Source organism: Acartia tonsa, chromosome 1 (genome assembly GCF_053477335.1).
Source record: "Acartia tonsa isolate MP-2025a chromosome 1, ASM5347733v1, whole genome shotgun sequence".
NCBI lineage: Eukaryota > Metazoa > Arthropoda > Copepoda > Calanoida > Acartiidae > Acartia > Acartia tonsa.
Window position 1 is genome coordinate 2,045,249 of NC_137260.1, and position 13,767 is coordinate 2,059,015.

A 13,767-nucleotide genomic window follows, 5' to 3' on the forward strand; every position below is an offset into this window, starting at 1 on the left:
GCACAAGATCTCAAAAACAGCATTTGGGGGAAATACTGGTGAACAAACATATTATGCAAATCCAAAACAAAGCAACAAAAAAAAGGTTTTGTGGCACTTTTCTCCACTTTTAAAGATTGATTATGATAAAATAATAATTTTTTAAGGGATTTATGCATTAATTATTATGAAATATAGTATAAGGTAGAAATTAATGATTTTTTAAATAAGAAATGTTTGAAAAAAATAAATTCGATCCCTATCACTTTAGAGAACAGCTGCTGACCCCCAGTCTTATGGATGAACCTAAATACATGTTAAAGATAAAAATTACCCTGAAAATTATACAAAAATGTTTTTTGGTGTGTTGAAAAAATCTATTTTAAAATCTTGATTTTGAGGATGATGACCTTTAAGATGCCCCTATTGGTGGTGATGGTGAGCCAAATGTTATCAAAGTGCATGTCCATGATGACAACTTATATATTAAACTATGATCCAATTTTTGTAGTTATAGCATCCTCCAGCCCAGCATTATTAAAAAAGAAAAGAATTGCAATTTTATTTACTTCAATTCATAAGGTGAATACTGTAGTTTTTATAAGATGGTTATATTTCTTGTCGGAAGGCTCCATTGGAGGCTGCTATGACTACAAAAAATGGTACATAGCTTAATAGACAAGTTGTTGTAATGGGCATGTACTTAGATAACATTTGGCTCACCATCACCACCAACAGGAGCATCTGAAAGGTCATCATCCTCAAAATCGAGATTTTAAAATGAATTTTTTTAACACATAAAAAAACATTTTTGTATACTTTTCAGGGTAATTTTTATCTTTAACATGTATTTAGGTTCATCCATAAGACTGGGGGTCAGCAGCTGTCCTCTAAAGTGATAGGGATCAAATTTATTTTTTTTCAGTCATTTCTTATTTAGAAAAATCATTAATTTCTACCTTATACTATATTTCATAATAATTAATGCATAAATCCCTTAAAAAAATATTATTTTATCATAATCAATCTTTAAAAGTGGAGAAAAGTGCCAAAAAACCTTTTTTTTTTGCTTTGTTTTGGATTTGCATAATATGTTTGTTCACCAGTATTTCCCCCAAATGCTGTTTTTGAGATCTTGTGCTTTATTGGTGCTGATTAATTAAAAAATAACAGTGGAATTTTGTAACCAAAAGAGGCATCTACATTTCATATTTATTGTAAAATCATCCTAAATGAATAATCAAGCTGCTATTTTGAAAATTCAGATTTGCATAATATGTTTGTTCGGGGTTTATATATTAAATAATAAATTTAAAAATTAAGAAATCATAAAAGAATTAAATATTTAACCTTTAGAAAAAAAATGTATAAAGAATTACAAGCACAAATTTAATAAAAGTATAAACATATTTTGATCTGTATATAAATATAATATTATAGTACAGTTAGTTAGCCCTTATTAGGGTTTCAATTTATAATGATAAAATATAGAAAAAAAGTATAATCATTTTTATACAACGAATATATTTATTGTGTTTTGTAAATTTAAGCAATACATTTACTTAATTTGTTGATAACCTACTTATATACTCTAAAAGTGTTTCTAAATTGTTTTTGATGCCTATTTATTTATTTTTAACTTTTAAATACCCATTTTGTAATTTTGTTCTAAGCAAAAAGATACTTATTTATATTTAAAATTGGATAAGACAATTGTAATTATTCCATGCTTTGGAAAATGTTTTTTAAAATTTTTTTTTGTAAGTAAAATGATACAGCCAACAAGAAAATTAATTAAAAATAAAATTTTCGGGGGCATATATTTAAACATTTCCTGCGGGGCCTAAACTAGTAGTGTCAAATTGAATAACCAATTTAAATGGAGAAAGTCGCTCAATGTGACGTCATAAAAATGAGGGAGATGAGAGAAGAAGTGGGAAAGAAACCCCCTAAAAAAGAGATGGATAATCACTCATTTTTATGACGTCATATGTTTATTTTGAGCGACTTTCTTCATTTACAATTATTTTGATCTAGAAATGGTAAATATTTCCATCAATTAATCGTCGATTGTCTTATCCCTTTAGATATTTGAAGAATTAAAAAAACCTCTTTTCCAAAGCAGAGTATTTAAAAAAATGAATTTGTACAACTTGAATTTATTAATAATATGACTTTTTGTGATGATTACAACGACGATATTGTATATTTATTATTTATTGTTTGTGACAAAATATATTTACACATAAATAGTTTTAAACAAGAACAATTGTTAAATTGATAAACAAGGATGACAACATCTATAAGTAACGAAGCACATTTATTAAAAAAGATAAAAAGGGACTTAAAGAAGAAATAAATGTAAGCCATTAGGATGAACCTTTGAATAAAATGTTGGTTACCCTCAAACCGCGTTTGAACCACAAACGAACATTTTGTAAAATGTATTTTGTATTATATTGCGGGCTAGATTATGTTAAATAAAGGTTAGGTTGCTTCACAGAGGTTGTATCCCGTAGGGATAGAGCTCCTTTGGGTTGGGGATATCCTCGAAGTCTGTCAATCTATGAAATGCAAAATGACAGACTGACAGACTTGTAATATGTGGAAAAAAAAGTTACACATTTAGTTTTTTCTTTATACAGAAGTCAAGAAGACTTGACTATAGAAATAGCTAGTTTTAGAAATTATACTAATTACTTCTAGGAAACAATAATCTAAAAATGAAGGCGTTTTGATGATTATATCACATGAAAAATAAATTTCATTTAAAAAAAAATAATCATGTTGAAAAATGGACATACGGTCTTTCTGGTATTAATTTCAGAGTTGCTATGCTCTCTTAGTTTTACCTTTTTAAAGTTATACTTATGATACAAGAACTATCTTCATAAAAATTTAAGAGATCATTTTTGTATCTTTGAATTTAGCAAAGTGTTTAATTAGTTCATAATGAATTGTGTGTATTACTATTTTTAACAAGGAAAATCAATTAATGGTAGGTTATTATTTCTATTTACAATATTTGTTTCACCTTTAACCTCTTGGGAAGGGCTAAGAATATTCGAATTTCCGATACCTTTAGCTCTAGACAAATAATCCTAACTACTTTATCTAATAGGACTATAATCAAACATGTTATTAACTTAAATTATTAACTTAAAGTTAGACTATAGTCGTCTTTCTTTCTGTCGTCTTCCAATATAAAACAAAATTAAAAACTATTCCAAAATATGTGTACCTCATTATGACAATAAAAAATATTGACTATAGATAAAGATTTTTTTTAACAAAGTGGCTATAAATTTGATCATTACGAGAGTGTGGGAAACCAAAGAAATGAAAAGAATATATTAAATTTACATATCTAGAAGTGAAAAGATTTAGGCCTAAGAACAGATAACTCCAGCACCTAGGAAGGAAAAAAATTATTAGTGTCTGTAAAAAAAATTAACAGTATAATTTCTATGACATTGGCAATGCATATGAAAAAGATGGCGTTAGCTAGAAGAGGAGATTTTTGAAAATTTCTTTTTAGTAGCTAAATTATATTATAATTCACTTTGTTAGTAGCGAAGCTACCCTATAATTCACTGTATTTGTCCGCTTGTCCATGTCCACAGGGGAAAACAAGACTGCTTTGATTGGAGCAGCTTACTCAAGTTTTTGAGTTTTTGTTCATAGATGAAAGGACAAGTAGCTTTATTTTCGATATTCAAATATGTTTCCTATTTTCTCTTCTGCTATTGAAGATAGATTGATTATGCTATTTTTTAAAGAGCATCCAGTATATATGCAACAATTCTTTTGTCTTCCAGTCAAACAAAAGACATATAAATATTTTTCTGAAGGTTCTGTGATATTTTGAAAAAATAGATCAATTCTAGTTTACTTCTCTTAGATATTATTTCTCAGGACCGGTTCCAATCAAGCGAATTTAAATCGATTTCGAAGCCATGCTGAAAAAAATTTACCTTCATTATCTGTGCAGTCATGTGATGTTTGATGAGTGCAATCATGAAGACTAAGTTCACTACCTTAAATGAAATATATAAAAAATATGTACAGGGCGTTTAAAAAAAAACTGCGTTTTCCAAATTTGGGAAACAACCATTAAGAGTACAAAAAAAATAATTATATGTCAATATTCTCTATAAAAATATGCATCGAAATTGTTACAGGTGTTTTTAATATCTCTAAAAATAATGGCGCATTTTAAAGCATAAATATTTCAAAAGATGCATATGATGCTTTTTTCTAGTAGAATTTTGTGCCTTAAGGTTGGGTTTCAAAAATGTATTCACTTGAAAACAACATCTTAATACGGCCAATACAATTTTCAACCAATTACACTAAAAATTTCATTTAAAATTCCCTCACTGAAAACAAATATTCAGTTTTTCTTTTTGTATACTTAAGAAACATGACCTTAAAAATTGCTCATGTTCGTAAATCCCCACCCCTCATTTATTCCTATAATCCTTTAATTTGATTGACAGGTTAAGATATAAACTCATAATTTATCCATAATTTGTAAATAAATGCTTTAATAAAAAAAATTCAAACTTCAATAACATTTTTGTCTTTAGAGATTTTTTTGTCAAATAAAAAGGAGTTTTTTTCTTTTTACTATAACCTACATTATTAAAGAAGATTCTTTTACTGCAAATGCATCACAATCACGAAATGTGAAAAAATGACAAATTGCAGTTTCTTAAAAATGCTTTTGTGAGGAGCTAAAAAGCATTTCACCTTTAAAACTCATTATGGTACTTTTCTCATACCTTTTTCTAAATTAATATTGAAATTCTATGATTTTTTTATACATAATAGAAGAGTTATTTTAATTTTTCTTGCACAACATTTTTCACATAAAGCATTTTTGGAAACTATATACCTATCATAGAGGCCGTATTTTTAGAGATAATGAAAAAAACCTGTTATAAATTTGATGTACTTTTTTACAGAGAATAAGGACATATAATCGTTTTTTTCTGTATTCCTTCTGGTTGTGTCAGAAAAACGGAAAACGCAGTTTTTTCTAAAACACTGTGTATATAGCAAGCATGTCAAAATTTTTTATGATTAAACTAGGGGATTCGTCCCTGAAGGCCTAAATTTAGTTTTTTTAAAAGAATCACTATAGAGATCAGTTTAACGGTTAGCAAGATCCTTCGCTACACATACAGAGTTCATGTTACTTTTATAAAAGGACTTTGTAAACATACCTGTGCAACTAAATTCATCATACGTAATGAGATTAACATCTACTATGCCAAAATAACTTTTTATTGTTTTAACTCCTAGAAAACATAATTAATCTTGTAAATTTGAAAACTGAACATATAATTTACATTTAAATGCTCGACCATTTATTCTTTTATCTACTCGTAGCATACTAATAAAAAACAACAACATAATTTTAGCAAAATGGCTGCCAATTTTATTAGAAATTCAAACATGTCCAATAGTTAAAGGAATTTGAGTAGGAAAAATCAAAAATATCTTTTTATTCCCAGAAAAAATTATTTATCACGGACTATAAACTGAGATGTTTATAAGACAATCAAATTATTTATAAAAATTCTCTTTCTATATCGAAATTGAGTAAAAACTATTATACCAGATGAGTATCCGAGCATTCTGCAGGCCACCAAAGCTTCATTACTTAATGATATGAGAAATCTTTATTTTTCTACAATTTTTTAATAACTATTATTCTCTAAAAAGCATAAAATTGCATAATATTCTGATAGCATTATTAATCTTATTCTTAAATTAATTGAAAAATAATATATACTTGTCCCAATTATCATCACATACATATCTGAACTGTGCCAAATTTGTATTCCATAACATAACATTTCCACTTTTTGAAGTTCCATCGACCAACTTTATCCCTTTTAATTTCTTTAAGTAATTCTTCATTTCAGAGATGTCTTGTTTGAACTTTTCTTCTTGTTCTTGTAAGGCCTTCAAACAAAACAACACCCTTATATAAGTAGCAACGCACAAAAAAACCAATGTATAAACAAACAGACAATATGAATTAATTAAGTACTTAACAATCACCTTGATACTTTTCTCCATTTTCATTATACTTTCATCTTTTTGAATTAGATTATCCTAAAATATAAGTGTTATGTAATAGGCATTGGAAAACCTAGAAGATAAAATTCCATCCCTTTGGAGTTCCTGCACAATCATTACAAAAAAGGTATAAATTCTAACTTTATAATCATAAATACAGTGTGTTTTTTTTATGCGAACTTTTTTGAAAGCAATTTTACCACACTTATAGTTATCAGAATTTAATGATTAACGGCTTATTTTCTTCGTTTTTTAAAACCATTTATAGAACATCAAAAAAATGTTTCAGTTTTTATTTTAAAAGTACAGTTAAATCAAAATTTCAAAACTTAGGTGTCAACATCTAAAAAAGGTTTTAGCGCATTTTTCTTAAGCTCAAATCTTCTACCCTTTGCAAGAAAAAAATTGGATTTTCAGTAGTCCACTTTGGGTGGCCAGTACTCCCTACCTGGTTGAGATATGGCCTTCAAACTTTACTATGTTCTAGTACATGTCCCCAAAAGTATCTGTATCAATTTTTAACTTTGTATCTCAACTTTAAAGCGTTTTGCAGCCATTCTTGCAAAGAATAGAAGATTTGACCATGAGAAAAATGCGCTAAAACCATTTTTAGATGTTGACACCTAGGTTTTGAATTTCTTATTTTACTCTACTTTTTTAATAAAAACTGAAATATTTTTTTGATGTTCTATAAATGGTTATAAAAAACGAAGAAAATAAGCCATTAATCATTAAATTCTGATAACTATAAGTGGGGTAGAATTGCTTTAAAAAAAGTTCTCATAAAAAAAACACACACTGTAGTGTTGCTTTTTAAAGTTATTCATAAATCATTCCTGAAGGAAGAAAATTTATGGTTATTTTATCTGTTATTCTGCTAGGGTTATGGAAATTCAGCATTCAATAAATTATAAATAAGGTATTTTATGATAAACTACATAAAAAAAAACTTGATTAGTATTTAAAAATAAGAAACTTTTCATATCAGGATTGTGTAGGAACTTTTTGGGGATAAAATTTAATTTAAATTTTCAAACCTAATTTTCTCAAAAAGAATTTTGGTGTGCCAGAAATTAAATCTATTTATGTCTTTAACTAGATGGCTTTGGTCTAGCTAAGGTTGGTAATTGAAATCTAAACTTATACAGTAATGAACTGTGACCTATAGGTAGCAGATTCCTTTGGAAATCCTAAATAAATTTTAGAACTATTTTACTTTTAAAGTTAAGAAAAAAAGTTTAGTCAAAATTTTTAAATTAACTTAAATTAACCTGTAATTTGTCTTCAAAGTCTTTTTCTATGCTTTGAATTTTCTTTTCATAATTGTCCTTAAAAACATGATTTTGATGTAAACATAACAAATTTGTTTTACAAGAAATGGATTCATTCTGATAAATACCTTCATTTCATTAAACTTTGTAGTTATTTGATTGATATTCTGTTGGTTTAAAACCTATGTAAGATAATATTTTAAAGTTGAAAATTGTATATGTGTAGTATACTTTAGAATTTTTCAATTTCTTTTTGAAAATTATTATAAGAAATAACCTGTAACTTAGTTAAATTTGTTTTCAACTCCTCATTGCTTTCTTTCTGTATTTTTTCTAAATCCTATAAAATAGCATTATGTAAAAGAAGTATCAAAATAAATATTGATTTTAAGTCTAACAACCAGAAAATACAAAGTAGTCTCAATTTTTAGGAAATTAAGCTAGATGGTATTGGTCCAGTTGTGATCGAAAATTTAAATTAAATTGTTTACAGTAATGAACGTTGACCTATAGATAGCAAAATTCTTCAGAACTCCTTGATTAAAAAAAAATACTGAAAAGAAATTGTCAGTCACCATTTTAATGATAACTCTAAATAACCTGTAACTTGTCTTGAAAGTCTTTTTTTATGTTTTCAATTTTCTTTTCATAATTGTCCTTAAAAATAAGATTCTGATGTACATTTTAATGTTCTTCTGGTTTGAAACATATATACATACATATATTTAAAAATTGGTAATTCTATATTGTATAATTTAAAATCTTTCAATTTTTCAATTACCTGTAACTTAGTTAAATTTGTTTTCAATTTCTCATTGCTTTCTTTGTGTATTTTTTCTGAATCCTATAAAATAATATTTTGGAACTTGTAAAACATGTATCAAAATGAATAGTATTAACTTTATGTCTAACAACCAGAAAATACAAAGTAGTCTTAATTCTGAGGAATTTAAGTTTTAGCCAGATGGTTGGTCCAGTTATGATTGGATATGTTAAACTAAGTTTTTTACAGTTATGAACTTTGACCTATAGGTAGCAGAATTCTTAAGAACTCATTAATTAAAAAAAAAAATTTAAGATAAATATTAGTCATTATTTTTATAATAACTCTAAATAACCTGCAATTTGTCTTGAAAGTCTTTTTCTATGTTTTGAATTTTCATTTCATAAATGTCCTAAACATATAATTCTGATTTATATGTAACTAAAAATATTCATAATAAATGTATTCATTGTGATAAATTTCTTTATTTCATTTAATTTTGTAGTTTTTTATTGATATTTTTATGGTTTAAAAACTATTTACATAAAATTGAATTGTAAAATTGGCAATTGTATTTAGTAAAATTTCGAATTTTTCTATTTCCATGGTAAATTATAGAAAGAAATAACCTGTGATTTTGTAAAATTTGTTTTCAATTCTTCAATGCTTTCTTTCTGCACTTTTTCTGATACCTTTAAAATTGTATTAAAAAACTTGTAAAAGAAGTATTAAAATAAGAAGTATTACTTAAAGAATTTTTAGATGTAATTACCTGCAGAGTTTTTATTGTATTGTTTTGCTTGTCCTAATAAAAAAAACAATAAAAATAGTGAAATTACATTACTTTAATTTTTAAACTTTTAATACAAACAGAAGATTTTATTAGAGAACAATTCATTCTTAATTCTTTAAAAATGTATTTACCAGCTGTTTGTGAAAATATTCAGCTTCCTTTTCTTCATGTTCTATACTTTGAGCCTGTATTATAAAAAGATTTTTTTTTGTAAAAGTGTGTATATAATTTATACTGAATAGGTTTTTTTGGAATGTAAAAATCAAAATTTAAGAAAGTATTATAGAAAAAATTCATACAAGATGATTTTCAATATCACTAAGTTTGCCGTGAACCACCATCTAAAATAAAGAATTAGTTAAAACAGGAAATATTACAACAAAATATTGAATATAAAAGTTAATTTCAAGAATTTTAATTTATAACCTTGTCAATATCTATATATTTTCTTAAATCCTTCCATTTTTCACTATTGTTATCCTAAAAAATAATAAGTATGTAAACAAAATTTAATGCAAATTTTTTATCACAATTTTTATTATTGGTAATTGATTTACCTCTAATTTCTTTGAATTTTCATCTAGCTCCTCTAGCTTACTCTTAAACTCAACCTTATAAAGAGGACTATCCACGAACATGAGCACGTGATTTTAAGCACCTTCCAACAGTGATCCATAGTATTTTTTTTAGTGAATATACTAGTTTATGTTAAATATTTGGTTTATCGACTAAAAAGTTATGCTTCACCATGGTTTTATATGAAAAAAACTTTAAGATGTAAAGCATTTTTAGATACAATATCATCAACTGCTTTGTTAAGTAAAAGGACAAAATTAAATAAAAGCATCAAATGCTGTAAATTGCAAAAGTACATTAATTAAACTGTTTAAAATATTTAAAGCTACCAACAATTTTCTAAACATACATTTATAATCAAAATAATATACTTTTATGTCAAAGCTTTTAAACAACAGTTTGAACTCATCAAAACATTTGATGAATTTGCACAAAACTATGCTTAACATTTCAAAGTTTTTTTCATATAAAACCATGGTGAAACCTAATTTTTTAGTCGATAAACCAAATAATAAACATGAACCTAGAATATTCACTAAAAAAATGCCAAGGATCAATGCTAGAAGGTGCTTAGAATCACTTGCTGTTGTTCGTGGATAGTCCTCTTTACATTAAAAGTACAATTTGCAAAAATGTTTTAAAGGGCGAATATAGGTTCAATATGATATGAGCTTATATGAAAGGTGCCATTACATACTTTTAAAATAACTATGCTAAATTTAAAAAATCAAAAAATTTCTTAAGTAGATTTTACAATTTTTGCATTCAGTTCAACATATGATAAATCAGATAGTCAACAAAATCGTTTTTTTTAACCATTATAAGACCTTTTTTTCACTATTTTTCTTAAATCAATTTGATTGTTATATTAGCATTCATCTTATATGATAATTTAAATGTTTATTTGTTATAATTATATATTGTTTTATTAAACTTTTAATTTCCATCAAATATTTTACACAAGAGTGCCTCAAATATAGCATCAAGGGTAAATAATACGTTTTAAAATTTATTTTCTCTATGAGAATCTGTGATTAATCCCTTATGAAATATTTACCCTAATTACGATACGTAACACGAACATACATACACAAACATGATGCAACTTTTAGCAAAAAAAATAATTTAATTTTTGAATATTTTTTTAAAATTACTTTTTCAATGTACTTTTACAAAATTATTTTATGAAAACTTTATTTGATCAAAAGTAAAAGTTGCAGCATCCAGTGTCTGTCAAATCCTTTCCTCTTCATTATGACTATGATTGAACAGAAGCTTTATAATTCCACCTCCAGACACAGCCTTGTGTGATGCAGTGATGTTTGGATTTCTTAGGGAACTACATCGGTTACGCAAAATGACATAATTCTATCGACGAATTGGATCGGTTTTTGGCTAGAAACAGACTTATACAGTTAAATATGTCAATGTCTTTAAGTTATTTATAATCTATATAATGGCACCTTTGAAATAAGCTCATATTATATCAAACCTATATTCGCCCTTTAAATAAAGAGAAAAAAACATAACTTCATATATGTTTACTTGTTACACATTTTGGACATCTTAAACAACAAAACACTAATCAGACAAAGACCTATCTACCTGCATATCCATAAGGTCCATTTGAATATCTTCAATGTCTAAAATTAAAAAAAATATTAAAGTTTGTATCAAGTTATTGATATAAATTCACAACAATGAAATAATGTAAAAAAATTTCTTCAAAATGATCAATAATGAGAAAACCTGATTTGATTTCTATTACATCAGATAAAGCGGAACCTGAAAAAATTCAAACTCTTATCACAAACCTTTACTGATTAAATTCAATTAAAAGACTTGCCAAATCTAAAACAGAAAGCAACTAGAAGTAATCCAATAACAGGAAACTTTTTCATTATGCTCTGAAATATAATAAAAATATTAATTCAGTTCAAAACAATCATAATAACAATGTTTATTTGGTGCTTCCATGTATAGAATTTATTTGAGTTCTGGACATTTGTATATTTGCATATCGATACTCTACTTTCTCATCAGTCTTGGAATTAAGATAGATTTTTTATACAAATTGTAGTGAAATGTATGTCTGTATTAATCTAAATTTCTTGGTAACTGCTGAACTTGTTGGGTCCTACTTTTAAGGGAATATATCTACTGGTCCTATGATGGATTTGAGCTAGAGACATTCCTAAAATCCCCCATTTCAATAATTGCTTGTTAAAAAGTTTAGGAGTACCACTACCTAAAGTGACAAGATGATACAATTTTAACGTTGTTCCACCTTCAATCTTCCCTCTTTTGAAAAAGGCTAGGGGCAAAACCACCAGAGCTAAAAAAATTATTGGGATGATTATGTAGAATCAATTAATCTATTTTATTCCTTTGTACACCAATAGTTGTTCCAGTAATAGCAATTAGAGTCTTGTCCTCTGTAACCTTTCTTTACATGTTCATTCATGTTATGCCTATGACCAGAATCTGTATGGTAATGTCCTGATTTAGAATTTCATGTAAGTATTAATAGATTAACAATCAACTTTTTTGCATTATCTATAACTAGCGGCTACGCCCCTAGAGGCCTCTAGGGGCACTTGAGGAGGATAATTTTTTTTTTCGGGGGGGGATTTTTTATTTTTTGGGGGGGTTGGGGGTGTCCCAACCCCCAAGAAAATAGTTATAAACCTTCCCGGGACCTATGAGAAGCTACACTGTTAAGGAGAACCCAATCTGTTCAGTGGTTAGTGAGATCCTTTGGTACAGACACACAAACACACACATAGACATCCTGTTACTTTAGTATAAGGATACAAAGTAGAATAATGTCTGTCCATCTGTCCTGTAAGATCTCAGTAACCACTGAACCAATCGGATTCTACCCTTCAGGGTATATACCTATTTGTCCTGTGGTGGTTTTAAGCTATTTTCTTGGGTGATGGTACACCCATAACCCTCCAAAAAATGTAAATTCCCCCCCCCCCCCAAAAAAAAAATAGCTTTTAGGCAGATAAATTTTTTTTAAATTATCTCTTGGGGCAAAGTCCCTAGAGGCTAGGGGCGAAGGTGCTAGTAATCTTATAAAAAAAATACATTTAGTGTCTACTTTTTCAATAAAAGACACATGAAACTTTCCTGGATCATTTACATAATGTTCATGATTTTGTATCATCTGATCCTTGTTTGGGTATTCAATAAATTTTGCAACAGGTCTAATTTTCAAATTATCTAATTAAATATAGGGAGACCTAAATAATAATATTTCTAAACTGAAAACTTCCCTACTATTATTTAAATGTCCAAAACCCCATTAGTGATATGTAAAACAAATCTAGTCATCAATTATAAAACTTTTGCTGTAGTTATTGAACATGCCTGGTACAACCAAGATGAATAAACATTACCACCCCTCAGAAATCTTCCCTTAAATTTAATTCAATTTCAAATAAATTTATAGATTTTATGAATATTAAATAGAAAAATCCGTACAGCAGTCGAGAAAATTACTTATATTTTACCACAGATATAAAATCTCCCATGTAGCATTGTATCAATGGACAAAATTGTTTATAGAGCAGATGCTTAAAGATAATTGATTCTTCATGTATCTTTAGTGGTAGATGAGTAAATCACATTTCTCCCTTAACATTTATTTAATAGAAGTTGAAAAATTCATATTTCCCTTACAGCTGTGTATAAGAAGAGATTGAAAGACAGACAAAGTGAAATATATAGTTATAACAACAACTGTTCAAAATAATTCAAAAACCACTGTTCCTCTTTATTTAGATTTGGAGTAGTAGTGCCATACATAGGTCCTTTTCTAATGTAGCTACCATCACAATTTTGCCAGCCCTAAAAAACAACAATATTTTTTTTTTACAGTGTGTTGCATTGCATAGATGATCAGTGCTCTTCACAAAAACAATTTTACCAGATAAATTATGGCCTGTCTAGAATTGCAGATATACTGACAAGGAGTTATAGAGTAGAGTAGAATCCTAAGCAAGAAAATATAGCACTCTACCTATAGTAACAACTGAGTAAATAAAATATTTGCTACAGATATCAAAAAACATTACTGAGAATCTAATGGATCAATTAAACTATGAACTTGATTTTTATTGATTGTATGGAATTATTGTGATGTATAGTCCCTTTCTTCCTGTCTTGAGAGCATTATATGTATTTTGTATATTAGCAGTCAGTTCTTGTGTCAACCGTTTCGGAGCAAGACATTGCTCTGCAACTCGGCACGAACATAAAAGTGAATAGTTGCCATTATATTTAATATT

At 27.3% G+C, this 13,767-nt stretch overlaps 2 protein-coding genes across 2 annotated transcripts; both read right to left on the minus strand.

Moving 5' to 3' along the window:
* Nucleotides 1–2,904: 2,904 nt before the first annotated feature.
* Nucleotides 2,905–7,992, minus strand: LOC145331840 (macrophage receptor MARCO-like). The gene is made up of 10 exons (XM_080176692.1): nucleotides 7,941–7,992; nucleotides 7,618–7,680; nucleotides 7,469–7,522; nucleotides 7,341–7,397; nucleotides 6,052–6,105; nucleotides 5,780–5,952; nucleotides 5,603–5,646; nucleotides 5,208–5,282; nucleotides 3,954–4,016; nucleotides 2,905–3,391 (listed from the first exon to the last, which is right to left on the minus strand). Exons 3-10 carry the CDS (start codon nucleotides 7,472–7,474, stop codon nucleotides 3,369–3,371), a joined length of 495 nt encoding a protein of 164 aa, XP_080032818.1. The 5' UTR covers nucleotides 7,475–7,522; nucleotides 7,618–7,680; nucleotides 7,941–7,992; the 3' UTR covers nucleotides 2,905–3,368.
* A 457-nt stretch (nucleotides 7,993–8,449) lies between these two features.
* Nucleotides 8,450–11,236, minus strand: LOC145319438 (uncharacterized). The gene is made up of 7 exons (XM_080161607.1): nucleotides 11,078–11,236; nucleotides 9,454–9,507; nucleotides 9,323–9,376; nucleotides 9,196–9,237; nucleotides 9,028–9,081; nucleotides 8,876–8,908; nucleotides 8,450–8,515 (listed from the first exon to the last, which is right to left on the minus strand). Exons 1-7 carry the CDS (start codon nucleotides 11,096–11,098, stop codon nucleotides 8,450–8,452), a joined length of 324 nt encoding a protein of 107 aa, XP_080017733.1. The 5' UTR covers nucleotides 11,099–11,236.
* Between the last annotated feature and the right edge of the window lie 2,531 nt (nucleotides 11,237–13,767).

What these genes read in the sequence shown, in the direction of transcription:
- LOC145331840 (XM_080176692.1), bottom strand. An exon ending in ACTTTGAAGACAAATTACAG is followed by an intron (nt 6,106 to 7,340) that starts GTTAATTTAAGT and finishes CTTATATTTTAG; the next exon opens with GATAATCTAATTCAAAAAGA. An exon ending in TGTGATGATAATTGGGACAA is followed by an intron (nt 5,647 to 5,779) that starts GTATATATTATT and finishes CATATCATTAAG; the next exon opens with TAATGAAGCTTTGGTGGCCT.
- LOC145319438 (XM_080161607.1), bottom strand. Translation starts at nt 11,098, where the DNA reads ATGGACCTTATGGATATGCAG. An exon ending in GTGATATTGAAAATCATCTT is followed by an intron (nt 9,082 to 9,195) that starts GTATGAATTTTT and finishes TTTATAATACAG; the next exon opens with GCTCAAAGTATAGAACATGA. An exon ending in AATATTTTCACAAACAGCTG is followed by an intron (nt 8,909 to 9,027) that starts GTAAATACATTT and finishes TTTTTTTATTAG; the next exon opens with GACAAGCAAAACAATACAAT.